The sequence below is a fragment of the Aquarana catesbeiana genome, linkage group LG03 (genome assembly GCF_042186555.1).
Source record: "Aquarana catesbeiana isolate 2022-GZ linkage group LG03, ASM4218655v1, whole genome shotgun sequence".
Classification (NCBI taxonomy): Eukaryota; Metazoa; Chordata; class Amphibia; order Anura; family Ranidae; genus Aquarana; species Aquarana catesbeiana.
In genome coordinates, this window is record NC_133326.1 from 420,971,196 (window position 1) to 420,988,125 (window position 16,930).

At 47.3% G+C, this 16,930-nt stretch overlaps 1 protein-coding gene across 2 annotated transcripts in view; it reads right to left on the reverse strand.

Annotated features, from left to right (window-relative positions):
- SLC23A1 (solute carrier family 23 member 1) overlaps positions 1–16,930 on the reverse strand; it is a 1,686,654-nt gene that overhangs the window by 10,707 nt on the left and 1,659,017 nt on the right. For both annotated transcript variants that reach the window (XM_073620757.1, XM_073620758.1), the window contains exon 14: positions 8,728–8,823. In XM_073620757.1, coding sequence (XP_073476858.1) covers positions 8,728–8,823 — 96 coding nt within the window. The remainder of the gene's footprint in view (positions 1–8,727; positions 8,824–16,930) is intronic.

The following is a 16,930-nucleotide window of genomic DNA, read 5'->3' on the forward strand; positions in this document are numbered from 1 at the left end:
GGCAGTGGCAGTGGTGTTGAGGGGATGGCAGCGGTGGTGTTCAGGGGGGGTGGCAGCGGTGGTGTTCAGGGGAATTGACAGTCGTGGCAGTCATAGTGTTGAGGGGGGTGGCAGCGGAGGTATTAAGTGGGGAGGCAGCGGTGGTATTAAGGGGGTGGCAGCGGCGGTGTTGGGGGGGTGGCAGCAGTGGTGGTGTTGGGGGGTGGCAGCGGTGGTGTTGAGGGGGGGTGGCAGTGGTGGCAGTCATAGTGTTGAGGGGGGTTGGCAGCAGTGGTGTTGAGGGGGGTGGCAGTGGTAGTGTTGGGGGGGTGGCAGTGGTGGTGTTGAGGGGGGGTGGCAGTGGTGGCAGTCGTAGTGTTGAGGGGGGTGGAAGTGGTGGTGTTGAGGGGGGTGGCAGTGGCAGTGATGTTGAGGGGGGTGGCAGTGGCAGTTTTGAGGGGGGTGGCAGTGGTAGTTTTGAGGGGGGGTGGCAGCGGCAGTGGTGTTGAGGGGTATGGCAGCGGTGGTTTTCGGGGGGTGGCAGCGGCGGTGTTGAGGGGGGTGGCAGTGGTGGTGTTGAGGGGAGTGGCAGCGGTGGTGTTGAGGGGGATTGACAGTCGTGGCAGTCATAGTGTTGAGGGGGGTGGCAGCGGTGGTATTAAGTGGAGAGGCAGCGGTGGTATTAAGGGGGTGGCAGCGGCGGTGTTGGGGGCTTGGCAGCAGCGGTGGTGTTGGGGGGGTGGAAGCGGTGGTGTTGGGGGGGTGGCAGTGGTGGCAGTCGTAGTGTTGAGGGGGTGGCAGTGGTAGTGTTGAGGGGGGTGGCAGCGGTGGTGTGGAGGGGGCAGTGGTGGCAGTGGTGGTGTTGAGGGGGGTGGCAGCGGTGGTGTTGAGGGGGGGTGGCAGCGGTGGTGTTGAGGGGGGTGGCAGCGGCGGTGTTGAGGGGGGTGGCAGCGGCGGTGTTGAGGGGGGTGACAGTGGTGGCAGTCATAGTGTTGAGGGGGGTGGCAGCAGTGGTGTTGAGGGGATGGGATCAGTAAGAGGCAGAGGTAGTGGAGGTTGGGATTGATTGCACTGGCAAATTGTCACTTACTTAGTTCAAGCAATCGATTCCTCCTCAGAATTCTGTCACACGGTGCCTCCAGCCTAGGGGTGCCTTTGCCTCATTGGGACTCCTGGCAATCGCAGAGGAGAGAGCTTCTCCCCCTTCAATCGATTGGTGTCGCTGGTCAGCTGACTTTATTTTTCAGTGACCGCCCCGCCTCTCTACATTCTCTCTGGATAGGGGCGGGGCGGTCCACCGTCTCAGCTCTGCCTTTTCTGCCCTCAACGCTATCAGCGAACAAAAGCCCCCCCAGCGGCGGAGTGAACTGGTAGATGGGCAGGGGGCCCGTAGGACTCTCGCACTGGCAGATGGATAGGCAGGGGGGGCCCACGGGCCCCTCACACTGGCAGACTGGACGGGCGGGGGGGCCCTCTGGCTCCCCAGAAGTGGCGGAACTGCAGGGCAAGTGCGACTGCTGCGACCCTGATAATTCCACCACTGGCTGGGGGTGAAAAAGGGGGTGTATGGAATAGGAGAGGAGAGTGGGGAGGAAGTTTTAAATGGAAGGGTGCGGCAGGGGTAGAGAGGCAGGGGACAGGGAGGCGGCGGTGTGGGTGGGGTGGGACTGTCATATTAGGGGTTAATAACTCTGATCAGCGGTTTGTAATCCGTTGATCAGAGTTATAGAATTGTTCAGCAGAGTCTGTTGAACAATTCTAATATAAGCTTATGGTCATTGAAGTGACTAGGGATGAGCCGAACAACCCCGGGTTCGGTTCGCACCAGAACCTGCGAACAGACCGAAAATTTGCACGAACGTTAGAACCCCATTGACATCTATAGGACTCGAACGTTCACAATCAAAACTGCTCATTTTAAAGGCTAATTTGCATGGTATTGTCCTAAAAAGGGTTTGGGGACCCGGGTCTTGCCCCAGGGGGCATGTATCAATGCAAAAAAAACTTTTAAAAACGACCATTTTTTCGGGAGCAGTGATTTTAATGATGCTCAAAGTGAAAAAAAGGTGAAATGTTCCTTTAAATATCGTACCTGGGGGTGTCTATAGTATGCCTGTAAAGTGGCGTGTGTTTCCCGTGCTTAGAACAGTCCCTGCACAAAATGATATTTTTAAAGGAATAAAAGTAATTTAAAACTGCTTGCGGCTTTAATGTAATGTCGGGTCCTGGCAATATGGATGAAAATCAGTGAGACAAATGGCATGGGTACCCCCCAGTCCATTACCAGGCCCTTTGGGTCTTGTATGGATATTAAGGGGAACTCCGCACCCAAATTAAAATAAGGAAAGGTGTGGGGCCCCCAGGCCCTATATACTCTGAACAGCAGTATACAGGCGGTGCAAACAAGACAGGGACTGTAGGTTTGTTGTTAAGTAGAATCTGTTTGTAATTTTGAACTGGTACATTTTTAATGTGTTTAAAAAAGCCAAAAAAAAACTATTTAAAGCTTTTTGGAAAACATAAGGAAGGGTTATCACCCCTGTGACATTTGTTTTGCTGTCTGTGCTCCTCTTCAGAAGATTTCACCTCACTTTTTGTCCCAATGACATATGTTTTTTGAAAATTTGGGGTTTTTAGTGAAACAAGGATTGGTGATAAAGCATCAGTGTAAAGGAGAAACGTTTTTCCCATATTAACTCTTACAGGAGAGAATTTCCCTTCCTAGGGGTAGATTTCATCTCACTTCCTGTTATCTCCTTCTGTTTCCAAGCAGGAGTCGTTTGTAAGTTGGATGTTTGAAAGTAGGGCCCGTCCTATATACTCAGCAGAAATTAGGGCCTTAGGTGTTGTTGTGGCCACAACACTGTAAGCCCTCACAGGGCCCTGCTGTGAAATATTAGATCAAGAATTGTAATTACATGCCCCTGTTGAACAGGGGCAGAAAAATTGGGCCTTTGGTGGTGGTGGTGGTGCTGGTGCCACAACACTGTAAGGCCTCACAGTTACTCTTGGTGGGCGCAGAAACGGGCCCTGCTGTGAAATATTACATCAAGAATTCTAATTACATGTCCCTGTTGAACAGGGGCTGAAAAATTGGGCCTTAGGCACTGGTGCTGGTGCCACAACACTGCAACCCCTCACAGATACTCTAGTTGGAGTGCAGGAACTAGCCCTGTTGCAAAGTATTGCATCAAAAATTGTAATTACACGGCCCTGTTAAACAGGGCTGAAAAATTGGGCCTTAGGCACTGGTGGCGGTGCCCAGAACCAAAAATGTTCTTATAAGCTATCAGCATTATCATTGAGGAGGAAGTGGATAATTACTCAGCATAACAGGATAGTCACTCAGCATCAGCATAGGCAGTCTTTGAAGGGATCTGACATTTCAAAATAAATTATTCGGTTACATCAGCATCAGGTGCTTGGTAGCTGGTAGTGACCCAAGACTCATTAATTTTTATGATTCATTTTTATGAAGGTCAGTCGATCGACCGAGTCGGTGGACAGACGCACCCTGTGATCGGTTACAAAGCCTCCAGCAGCACTGAATGTGCGTTCCGAAAGAATGCTGGATGCAGGACAGGCCAGTAGCTCAATTGCATACTGTGCAAGCTCTGGCCAGTGATCCATCCTTAAGACACAGTAACCCAGAGGATTTTCGGTGGGAAAGGTGTCCAAGTCACATCTTGCCCCTAGGTATTCCTGCACCATGTAAAACAGACGCTGGCGATGGTTGCTGGAACCGATCATACCTTGTGGCTGCTGACTGAAAAATTGTCAGAACGCATCAGTCAGACGGCCACCTTCTCCACCGCTCCTTCTTTGACTGACCGAAGCCTCAGTAACACGTTGTCCAGAAACAGGAGTTTGTAACCTACCAGTCTCTGGGAACGCGTTGCACAGACCTTTCTGTAAGGCCTCCAGAAGATGTTTCATCCTCTGCTCCCTCTCCGACGGCAAGATAAGGTCAGCAACCTTACCCTTGTAACGTGGATCAAGGAGGGTTGCCAGCCAGTATTGTTCCTTCTCCTTGATACCACGAATACGAGGATCCTTCGGCAGGCTTTGCAGGATCAGGGGGGCCATGCAGCATAGGTTTGCTGAGGCATTCGGTCCGGAATCCTCTGGGTCATTAAGGACGACATGATCCGCAGCCACCTCCTCCCATCCACGTACAAGTCCATGTGTTTCTTGAGACTGTAAATGATCCCTTAAAGACTGATGCTGATGCTGAGTGCCAGGCTCCACCTCCATACTGACACAATCCTCCTTCTCCTCCTCTTCCTGTGTGATCGCCGTCACGCAGGAACACTGTCTGGATAAAGGGGGCCTTGAGAGCTAAGGAAGTCCTCCTCTTCCTGCCTTTGTTCTGCCTCAAGTGCCCTGTCCATTATTCCACGCAGCATGTGCTCCAACAGGTGGACAGGGGGGACAGTGTCACTGATGCATGCACTGTCACTGCTCACCATCCTCGTGGCCTCCTCAAATGGTGACAGGACAGTGCATGCATCCCTGATCATGGCCCACTGGCGTGGGGGAAAAAAAACAAGCCCCCTGACTCTGTCCTGGTGCCATAGTCGCACAGGTACTCATGGATGGCCCTCTGCTGCGTGTGCAGCCGCTGCAGCATGGCCAACGTTGAGTTCCACCTGGTGGGCATGTCACAGATTAGGCAGTTCTTGGGCAGGTTAAATTCCTTTTGGAGGTCTGCCAGCTGAGCACTGGCATTATATGACCGGCGGAAATGCACACAGACTTTCCTGGCCTGCCTCAGGACATCCTGTAAGCCCAGGTACCTGCCCAAGAACCGCTGCACCACCAAGTTAAGGACATGAGCCAAACAGGGCACATGGGTCATTTGTCCCTGTCGGAGGGCGGAGAGGAGGTTGGTGCCATTGTCACAAACCACCATTCCTGCCTTAAGTTGGCATGGCATCAACCACCTCTGAACCTGCCCCTGCAGAGCTGGAAGAACCTCTGCCCCAGTGTGGCTCCTGTCCCCCAAGCACACCAGCTCAAGCACCGCATGGCATCTTTTGGGCTGCATACTTGCGTAGCCCCTTGAACGCCTACGGAGCACCGCTGGTTTCGAGGACAAAGCACAGGAAGAGTCCATGGAGGAGAAGAAGAGGAGGGGGTGGAGGAGAGAGGTGTGTCAGAATCACTAGTAGTGGCATTTTGGAGGCGTGGTGGCTGAACAACCTCCAACACTACTGCCCCTTGTCCTGCATCCTTCCCAGCTGCCAGAAGAGTCACCCAATGCGCCGTGAAACTTAGGTAATGTTGACAGAAAAACAAAGAAATGTTGACATCTTTGAAGATTTATTAAAAATGAAAAACTGAAATATCACATGGTCCTAAGTATTCAGACCCTTTGCTGTGACACTCATATATTTAACTCAGGTGCTGTCCATTTCTTCTGATCATCCTTGAGATGGTTCTACACCTTCATTTGAGTCCAGCTGTGTTTGATTATACTGATCGGACTTGATTAGGAAAGCCTCGCACCTCTCTATATAAGACCTTACAGCTCACAGTGCATGTCAGAGCAAATGAGAATCATGAGGTCAAAGGAACTGCCTGAAGAGCTCAGAGACAGAATTGTGGCAAGGCACAGATCTGGCCAAGGTTACAAAAAAATTTCTGCTGCACTTAAGGTTCCTAAGAGTACAGTGGCCTCCATAATCCTTAAATGGAAGACGTTTGGGACAACCAGAACCCTTCTTAGAGCTGGCCGTCCGGCCAAACTGAGCTATCGGGGGAGAAGAGCCTTGGTGAGAGAGGTAAGGAAAAACCCAAAGATCACTGTGGCTGAGCTCCAGAGATGCAATCGGGAGATGGGAGAAAGTTGTAGAAAGTCAACCATCACTGCAGCCCTCCACCAGTCGGGGCTTTATGGCAGAGTGGCCTGACGGAAGCCTCTCCTCAGTGCAAGACACATGAAAGCCCGCATGGAGTTTGCTAAAAAACACCTGAAGGACTCCAAGATGGTGAGAAAAAAGATTCTCTGGTCTGATGAGACCAAGATAGAAATTTTTGGCCTTAATTCTAAGCAGTATGTGTGGAGAAAACCAGGCACTGCTCATCGCCTGTCCAATACAGTCCCAACAGTGAAGCATGGTGGTGGCAGCATCATGCTGTGGGGGTGTTTTTCAGCTGCAGGTACAGGACGACTGGTTGCAATCGAGGGAAAGATGAATGCGGCCAAGTACAGGGATATCCTGGACAAAAACCTTCTCTAGAGTGCTCAGGACCTCAGACTGGGCCGAAGGTTTACCTTCCAACAAGACAATGACCCTAAGCACACAGCTAAATTAATAAAGGAGTGGCTTCACAACTCCGTGACTGTTCTTGAATGGCCCAGCCAGATCCCTGACTTAAACCCAATTGAGCATCTCTGGAGAGACCTAAAAATGGCTGTCCACCAACATTTACCATCCAACCTGACAGAACTGGAGAGGATCTGCAGGGAGGAATAGCAGAGGATCCCAAAATCCAGGTGTGAAAAACTTGTTGCATCTTTCCCAAAAAGACTCATGGCTGTATTAGATCAAAAGGATGCTTCTACTAAATACTGAGCAAAGGGTCTGAATACTTAGGACCATGTGATATTTCAGTTTTTCTTTTTTAATAAATCTTCAAAAATGTCAACAATTCTGTGTTTTTCTGTCAATATGGGTTGCTGTGTGTACATTAATGAGGAAAAAAAAATGAACTTAAATGATTTTAGCAAATGGCTGCAATATAACAAAGAGTGAAAAATGTAAGGGGGTCTGAATACTTTCCGTCCCCACTGTGTATATATATACATATATATATATATATATATATATATATATATATATATATATATATATATATACATATATATATATATATACATATATATATATATATATATATATATATATATATATATATATATATATATATATATATATATATATATACCGATACTGCAGCTAGCAAAATCAACTGCCTGTAGTATTATTAGTGTGAGAACACCACCAAACTTCTACAGGTAGCTTTAGCTGAACACTGTGCAGAGGTCGCACTACACTAATTTGTAGCTTTAGCTGAACACTGTGCAGAGGTCGCACTACACTAACTTGTAGCTTTAGCTGAACACTGTGCAGAGGTCGCACTACACTAACTTGTAGCTTTAGCTGAACACTGTGCAGAGGTCGCACTACACTAACGTGTAAATAATGTAGCTGCCTGTGGTAGTGATAGGATCAGGAAAACAACACCAAACTTTTACAGGTAGCTTTAGCTGAACACTGTGCAGAGGTTGCACTACACTAACGTGGAAATAATGTAGCTGCCTGTGGTAGTGATAGGATCAGGAAAACACCACCAACCTTCTACAGGTAGCTTTAGTTGAACACTGTACAGAAGTCGCAATACACTAACGTGTAAATAATGTAGCTTCCTGTGGTAGTGATAGGATCAGGAAAACACCACCAACCTTCTACAGGTAGCTTTAGTTGAACACTGTGCAGAGGTCGCACTACACTAACTTGTAGCTTTAGCTGAACACTGTGCAGAGGTCGCACTACACTAACTTGTAGCTTTAGCTGAACACTGTGCAGAGGTCGCACTACGCTAACTTGTAGCTTTAGCTGAACACTGTGCAGAGGTCGCACTACACTAACTTGGAGCTTTAGCTGAACACTGTGCAGAGGTCGCACTACACTAACTTGTAGCTTTAGCTGAACATTGTGCAGAGGTCGCACTACACTAACTGTAAATACTGTAGCTAATAGGACTAATAGGATCAGAAGAACACCAGCAATTTTCTTCAAATACTGTAACAACACCTGCCTGCCAGTAGGAAGATAATAACAGGAAGGGATCTAGCTAAATTGAGTACAGTATATATATATATATATATATATATATACATATATATATATATACATATACACACACACACACACACACACACACACACACACACACACACACTGGGGTGCATATATATACGTAATACACTGTAAGTGCAGCTAACTGACTGACTGTCCTGCCTAATCTATCTAACTTAAATCAAATGACACTGTCTCTCTGTCTCTGTCTCTCAACGCCGGAACACACTACACAGGGCCGACGTGCAGGCGGCCTTATATAGTGTGGGGCGTGTACTAAACCCCCTGAGCCGTAATTGGCCAAAGCTACCCTGGCTTTGGACAATTACAGCTCTCTGTACAGACGGCGCTGTGATTGGCCAAACATGCGGGTCATAGTGCATGCTTGGCCAATCATCAACCAGCAATGCACTGCGATGCCACAGTGACTTATGGGCCGTGACGCGCCACACAAATTTGGCGCAAACGGCCCATATCGTTCACAATTTGGTAAATGATCGAACAGACGATGTTTGAGTCGAACATGGGTTCGACTCAAACACGAACCTCATCCCTAGAAGTGACCATAAGCTTATAGGAGAGGGCGAAATGAGGTCTGTACGCCGTACTGACCTGGCCACCTGTGGGCACTTCTGTACATCCATACGGCGTATGGACCTGGCAGTGAAAGGGTTAAAAGAATAATCTTTGAAGTGTATGAGTACAGTCAAATTTCCAAGTTTCCTTTGTGTTAATAATAGATTGTGTTGTGTTAGCAGCTGGTTATCATTATTTATGCATATTTATATAATGCTACTAGTTTCTATACTCCTCTTTTTTAAAGTTTCCAAGGTTGTAGCTGAAAGTGCTTGACTCCATTTTAATATGAGTGCTGCTACTGTACCTGGTATGGTATTGTCTAGGAAAAATGCTATACAGCCTCCCACAAACATTTCCGTTGTTAAAAGCACAGTCAATATTTGATCCAGTTCTGGCAAACCTGTGAGATAAATACAGTAGAAAATATTAAAAGGCAGGACATGTAGACATATAACCTTTGTTAAATTGTGTTGCACTAAAATATGAATAAGGCTAATATTCCATCAGTTTAACCTAACGTATTCATTGACCTGTTTATTGTTATGTGTATTGTGTTTATTCTACTTTGCTATAAAATACTTACTTTACCTATTATTTATCAGTTGCCTGTGGCATATTTTCTGTGAACTATTATAGATTGGTAAAATACTAACACTTAAGTTACACAGGTGTGAGCTGCCTTCAGTCTATAACCAGATATATCAGTCGGGTGCTCATTATACCAAGTGGATCCTGTGGGGGTAGCGCTACCCTTGTATCCTCAAAGTACTCCTTACCCAGTCTTGGACAGCATGCCCTGTTTTTGGACCTACAGGCAAACCTTTGAGATGACCTGTCGACCCATAATAAGGGCATCTTACATAAAAAAGAGATCAAATTTTGGAGGGACGAACACACAAGGCAATAAAATCTATTCATCCAGACAACAACATTATAGCATTTCTTATATGCCAAAGCCAAAAAAATTACCAAATACTGGTCAAAGTCAAAGAATTCCCCAAAGAGCACGGGGTAAACTAAAAAGGAGCCGCAACAACAGAGGCTCCCTTGAACAAGAGAGTACAAAATGTACAGTGGAGACAGATACAGAATATGGTCAGAACACTCACAATAATGAACATTCCGTACCTCCCGTTGCTAAAGATCACACACAAAGTACAGGTATGAGTAAATCGGATTCCTCATTATCTGACGCTTCAACGAGTATGGTCCACACGATTCATCCAACAGGTTGCTTGAAACCTATACTGCAAAATTCTTTAAACCCAGCATGGGGACCCTCCTCACCCTAACCAAACAGGGGAGGAGGAAACCTGGATGCATACATCACGCGGATTCAACTGAACAAGTAAATGTGAATAATCTTTTATCACACCCCCTATCTCCAGCTGAAATTAGAGTCTTATCTCGTGGATTGATAAATATAGACCCAATTGGCGGGGGAGCTCTATGGTGCGAGAAATTTCCAGGCTTAAAATGTCTTGGATCCATAAGATTAGGACATATGTACCCTATGGAATGAATATAGATGTAGACGTTAATGTCTTTAATGACAATTCTTAGGTTTTCTCTTAATCCATACTCGCTTTGAGCCTTGCAGGTGGGTTTTTTAAGGCCATTTTTTAGTGGTTCCTTTTTAGTGGTTCCTTTTAGTGGTTCTGCCATTTGCCACTCAGTATACTCACTTTTAATTAAGTATATAGAGATTTATTACTAACTAATTGACTAGTGAAATTATTTTTTATCAGTTCATTTAATTTTATTAATTTGAAAATAATTTTTAATTTAGTATTATTTATGGCCTTATTGGTCACTATATATAATTAAATTTGCATTGTTCATTATGAAAATTGTTTTTGTTTTTTAGTCTGACTGCTATGATAACATGGATTATATGTATTGCTACTAATCCGATATCTGATGATAGCAGCCATTCACTAATTAGATCAATTTCCTATTCACTCTACTTTTTTTTTAATAATATTATTATTTTTAGTTTTGGGACAATTTATTCTGGCCCTTATAGATGTAATAAACATTTTTAATAGCCATTTTTTATATACTTTTTAACTAAATTTGAAATAGAGATATATCTCTCTAACCCTTCCTAATTTACATTGGCATTTAAGGTTGCGCCCACACTCAAGCTGATGCTTTGTAACTCTCTCTGCGGGACTCAAAGCAAGGCTTGGTGTGTCTATATATGGTGGTTGCTCAGCACGCTGCCCGTTCCCCATTGAAAATGTCATTTTATGACGAAACACGTCTGGGAGGTACGTGCTGACGTCACCACTTCGCCCCATTGAGGAGGACGGGAGATTTGTTTGTTGCCAGCCGGCTTCCTTTTAGCTACTATTACCAGCTCGTTTGTAAGTGCATTCCTTTATATTAATAAATCAGTAAAAACGTTATTACGCTATTGGCATTATTCCATTCTCTTTTGGATCGGTTCTACACATATCGTGTGAGTTATGGAGCCTTCGGTTCAAAGCTGCAAGTTTGATCCATCCATCCATTAACCTCATCTTATCCAGCTGGTGTTTCATCCATTCGTTAAGATACTTGCTTTCTGAGTCTGCCATTTGGTAAGCAGGCTCTCTGTGTGGTGTTGGTGCACTTATTGATTTATTCACTGGCTGATGTTCCACATATCCGTTAGGATCTTGCATTTGCTATCTGCCATTTGGTAAGGAGGCTCTCTGTGTGGTGTTGGTGATTGCTAATTTTTCACCACTGGGTGTTCTATATTTCTTTGATTCACAATGTGAGTGCCACTCATATTTTATTTTTTATTTTTTATGTCAGTATTACGCTATGTTATTATATTTTTTGGGATGATTTTTTAATGTGGACTCAACGCACACCCGCCGATCAAGCGGAATATCGTTGTGACAAACTCACCCGGGACAGAGGCTATTGGAGGGGACTGAACGCAAGCCTCTTGCCCACCGATTATGGGCCCTAGCATTTGGGGGAATGGTGCTCTCTGTGAGCTGTATGCCTGGGGACCCTGGGGTTGGTGTTACTTTGGATTCAGCTCCATGTCCCCCCAAAACACACAGACTCTGGAACCCGTTATATGCCATATTAGAATAAGACTGAATTATACTGTTGGGACACATCCTGTGAGGAGATGCTAATGCCATCAACTCCACTCACCTGTCTGATGTCAGCTATAATGGGCTTAATGTAAATAAGTTTAGTCTAGGTTCTAAAGGTATTCAACTCATTGTTGTTTGTTCTAATTAACCCTGTGTTGATGTTTATGGTAATGTATGTTAATTGAATGAGCTGATCACATTGTCCTCTATACAATGTAGGAGACGGGACGACTCCTATTGGAGCTCATGTTAATTAGGTTAATTAGGTTAGCGTTGAGTCAGCCTGGTGTATAAATGTGTGTGAGATCTCAAATAAAGCGTTAGTTCTGATGTATTTCAAGACTGGTGTTGTCTAGTTCTTGGGGGTTCCTATAGCCAGATCCATTGGGCTCGTGTTCCAGAACTTAGGAAGCAGTATACTGACGGAAGCACTCAAGCGGAGTGTGGGACATTCCGTGACATTGGTGGCAAGCAGCGGGAAAGCTTCCTGCAGTCTGGGAAATCTAAACCTCCACCTGGATCCAAGATCAGGATAGCAGACTTCAGTCACCCCAGCGGAGATATGGACCTGGCATCAGAATTCCCGGGGCTGCTGCGGATCATCCTTTCAACATACACCAGGACTGTGTCTGAGGATGAATACCTGGAGCTTAGGCAGCAAATTCGGGTGGAGCTCTGGATTGCAGCCCTCTGTCTCGCTGGTATAAAACAGGGCAAGTGCTTTCCAACCCAAGAGCAAAGGGGCAGTGACCAACGGGCATTGCAGATGGCATTCCTGGGAGAGCAGCCCCAGGAGCAATGGGTGACTGAGTTGGACAGGTTGGTCCAGCAGGAGATAGAGCTGGACAATCGTTATCGGGCTCTGCAATGGCACGCAGAGGAGGGATATTTAGGGGAGACAACAGAATGCTCTCTGGAGGGATATGACTTTGGTGGCCCTGGATTGCTGTGGGAGAGCCTTACAGATCTTTTTATGTTTGGCGATGAAGGGGAACCTGACCTTGAGGACCTGAGAGAATATAGAGAGTCTATGCTCGATCTTGCAGGGGTCTCAGAGCTCAAACCTGATCTGGACCATTTGCTAAGGAAGGAACAGCATCTGGAAAGGGCATACAGGAAACTGCTAGAACAAGTTCAGCAGCATGCCAGAGAATCGGCAGTGGAAAATCTGGAGATTGCCGTCCCCAAACCTGAAGTGCTGACAACAGGGCAGAGCTCTGCTAATCTCTGCCCAGAAATGATAGCATCTTCTGGGTTCCATGGACAGGAGATGGTGAACCTCTATCCCCAGACATCAGTTGCAGAGACATGGGATTTGATAGACTTTTCGGCTGAGGAAGAACAACCTGATGAGCCTCCAGCAGAAGAGCTGCTATCAGGGCCAAAGTTCACTGTGTTCTGCTCAGCACCAACAGTGGCTTCGGCCTTCTTGAGAGAAGAGGTAGTCGGCCTTTCTCCCACAACACTGACAGGGACATGTGATTTTCTGCCAGCAGCATTTATGGAGTTAAAACAAACTTCTCCAGCTGAAGATCTGGTAACTGAACAGAGGGTCCAAGACCTCTGTCCCACACTTTTACCAATTCCAGAGACTGGGGATTTCATAGACGTTTCTGTAGAGGAGGAACCACCTGGCAAACCCCCAGCAGAAGTGCTGGCAACCGGACAGAGGGTCCAAGACCTCTGCCCCACACCTGCAGCAATTGTGGAAGCTCAGGGTGAGAAGATGGCAATCACTTCCCAGCAGCAGATACAGGGGGAGAAGGGAGAGGAGGTGTGTGTTGTCCCTCCCCAACAGTTGGCCAGGGTGGAGGAAGCGGGCTTTCCTCCCCTGCAAAGATCCGTGTACCTGGGAGACAGTACCATCGACATGTCGTCCCAGCAGCCAGATGAGGGAATGGAAAAGGAAGCAGCCGGCTCACCTCCCCAATGGCAGCTACACAGTTTGGGAGTGGAGGAAGCCAGCCTCCTGCCCCAACGGTTAGCCGGAGCGGAGGATGCGGAGTCCCCAGCAGAAGTGCTGGCAACAGGGCAGAGTGCTACCAACCTCTGCCCAGCACCGGCAACAACTACAGAGTTCCAGGGAGGCGGGGCAGTCGGCCTCCCTCTCCAACAGTTAGCCGGAACAGATGGTGTGGGGTTTCCAGCAGAAGGGCTGGCAACAGGGCCGAGGACTGCTGGACTCTGCCCTCAACTAACAGAGGATGGATTTCCTGTGAAGGTGGATGGGACTTCAGTCTCCACCTGTATACCCCAGGGATGCTGGGCAGTGGGCCCAGATCCCCAACAGCATGACAGAGTGAGCCCAGTCACCCTGTCTTCTCTCCAGTGGCAGAAAGGACTCCAGGGAAAAGGGCCAGTCCAGGCCTCTCCCCAGCGGCAGATATGTTCTCTGAAAGAGGCAGAAGTTGGCTGGGTGAGTAATGCTTTGTTTGGAACAATTTATTTGGGGTACTGTGTGGGTACAGGCATTAGAGGACTGGAGCTACTTACTAACTTCGGAGTCAACCCGTCTGGGGTCTCCTCCTTTGTTAGTCTCCTGCCGAAAGGGGAGAAATGTGACAAACTCACCCGGGACAGAGGCTATTGGAGGGGACTGAACGCAAGCCTCTTGCCCACCGATTATGGGCCCTAGCATTTGGGGGAATGGTGCTCTCTGTGAGCTGTATGCCTGGGGACCCTGGGGTTGGTGTTACTTTGGATTCAGCTCCATGTCCCCCCAAAACACACAGACTCTGGAACCCGTTATATGCCATATTAGAATAAGACTGAATTATACTGTTGGGACACATCCTGTGAGGAGATGCTAATGCCATCAACTCCACTCACCTGTCTGATGTCAGCTATAATGGGTTTAATGTAAATAAGTTTAGTCTAGGTTCTAAGGGTATTCAACTCATTGTTGTTTGTTCTAATTAACCCTGTGTTGATGTTTATGGTAATGTATGTTAATTGAATGAGCTGATCACATTGTCCTCTATACAATGTAGGAGACGGGACGACTCCTATTGGAGCTCATGTTAATTAGGTTAATTAGGTTAGCGTTGAGTCAGCCTGGTGTATAAATGTGTGTGAGATCTCAAATAAAGCGTTAGTTCTGATGTACTCCAAGACTGGTGTTGTCTAGTTCTTGGGGGTTCTTATAGCCAGATCCATTGGGCTCGTGTTCCAGAACTTAGGAAGCGGTATACTGACGGAAGCACTCAAGCGGAGTGTGGGACATTCCGTGACAATCGTTATATCCCACTGTGACTGGTTCACATCAAGACCTAGGCTGGGCTGAGCCACCTGTCCAATTGGCTTACAATCTGGTAAGCATGCCATTCATCAGTTGGGGATACACTTCGTTATGTCAAGTCACTGAGTGTTATTATTTGTAAAATTGAAAAAGAGGGAGGGAGGGAGGTTGGGACTTTAAATGAGGTGCGCATGATGCAGCCCAATCACACTCACAGAGGTGCAAACATATGTATGTTTATTAAGGACCAATGATCAACATGGCATAAAAACGCATTGCAAACATTAGACATAAAATAATCACATATAAGCAATAAATCTATGTATATACAACCATGGGACATGGGTAGGTACAATTATGCATCTTAATCTCCCAAGCAAGATAAAAGTCATGTGAAGTAAAAAACATCTGAAAATTGGTCAATGTGTATTTGATGCATCAAAGGTAGGCCCGACGCTGCGTTTCAATCCACTCTTCAGGAGCCGGAGGCATCTAAATTCTTTAAAAAAATGTATGAAAAGCAATATAGTTTCATGGGTCTAACCAAATCAGCAGAAAGGGGGGAAATTGGGCATAATGGGCCATGCCAAAAAGGTTACTCACATGATAGCAAAAACTGGGACCGTGCGACAAAACAAAGCCAGGGGTGAGCCATGGAGCCTGGCCCGGGAGCTGAGAGGGGGACCTCAACGAGGAACACCGGACCGCACACATCAACACCCCGCAGTGGAGGGGACTTCTATAATATAGGAAATATATAAAATGTATCTATGATGATACAAGTAACAAAAAACGAGATGGCTCATGATTGTAGCCCATCGCTCTCTTATGGCGGATTCCTACTGGGTCCAGCTGTAATTCAGCATGCTTTATATGGAACGTTCACTGCACTGACAGTTTACATATTTTGACCTTTCACTACTTTATATATTTTTTACTCCCTGTGGCCAGACTGGGTCTGTGTGACTCATTGTCGGTGGGTGGGCAGATGTCCTGTTTTCCGGGAGCTGCGATGCATGCTGGTGTCTGCCCTCCTACCTTCCCTCCACAGGGTTGGGGGTGGGTGGCTGGGCGGATCTTTCCACCATGCATCGGCACCACGCCCCCGGCACTGTGCATGTGACTTCCTTGTTTGGGCGTCGCACACACAGATGTCCGGTATATCAGCTGGGCTGACATGTGGTGAGCTTTTCTGGCGTTTTCCGAGGTTTTGCTCCACTGTGTCCTGCCTGCGTGACGCTGAGGGGGAGCTGGCGTTCCATGCTGGGGCTGCATCTCACTCCCTGCTTCATGGTATTCAGAGATGGTGCTGATACAACCTATGTACACCCTGATCTTCTCCCATCTATGTGGCTTCAAACATCACATGCATTTTTCAAGGTAATCTTCCGGGTGCTTTTTTCAATCACCTTGGTGATATCTGCAGCTTATACCACCTTGTTTTTTGTTACTTGTATCATCATAGATACATTTTATATATTTCCTACATTATAGAAGTCCCCTCCACTGGGTGGTGTTGGTGTGTGCGGTCCGGTGTTCCTCGTTGAGGTTCCCCTCTCAGCTCCATGGCTCACCGCTGGCTTTGTTTTGTTGCACGGTCCCAGTTTTTGCTATCAAGTAATGGCCTGGAGATGGAGGAACACTAGGAGGAGGACCAGCATGACTTGGGTGGGGCAGTGAGGCGGAGTGATTAGGGTAGTGTACCTAGGATAGGAGGTGGTCTGTGGGGGGAGTCAGATAAAAGTGGGGGGCGGAGTTATACCAGGGGTCAGTGTGAGAGAGGAGCGCGCCGGTAGAAGAATTTGCTGCACGGTCTCCAATCTACAGTATGGGTGACTTAGAGACGATTTTGTCTCAGCTGAGAGAGGAGGCAGCGGCCAGAGGCACGGGATGGCTGCAGGCGTCGGTTGCCAGCCTGTTACAAGGCCCCAGCCAGTCCTCCTCTGCCTTACCAACAAGCCCCCCTCCTCCGGGCCGCACACGTGCTAGGCAGTCCAGGCCGCCTGAGCGTTTCAGCCCAGAAATGGATCGCGCTGGGAGTCTGGCACGGGAAGTGCTGACTCCGTCGGCCAAGTGCAAGTCAGCGGTGGCAGCGGCAAGCGGGGACAGTCACGGGACTCGATCGGGTCAGATCCAGGAGACGAGAGGCATGGCGGCTTCAGGTACCG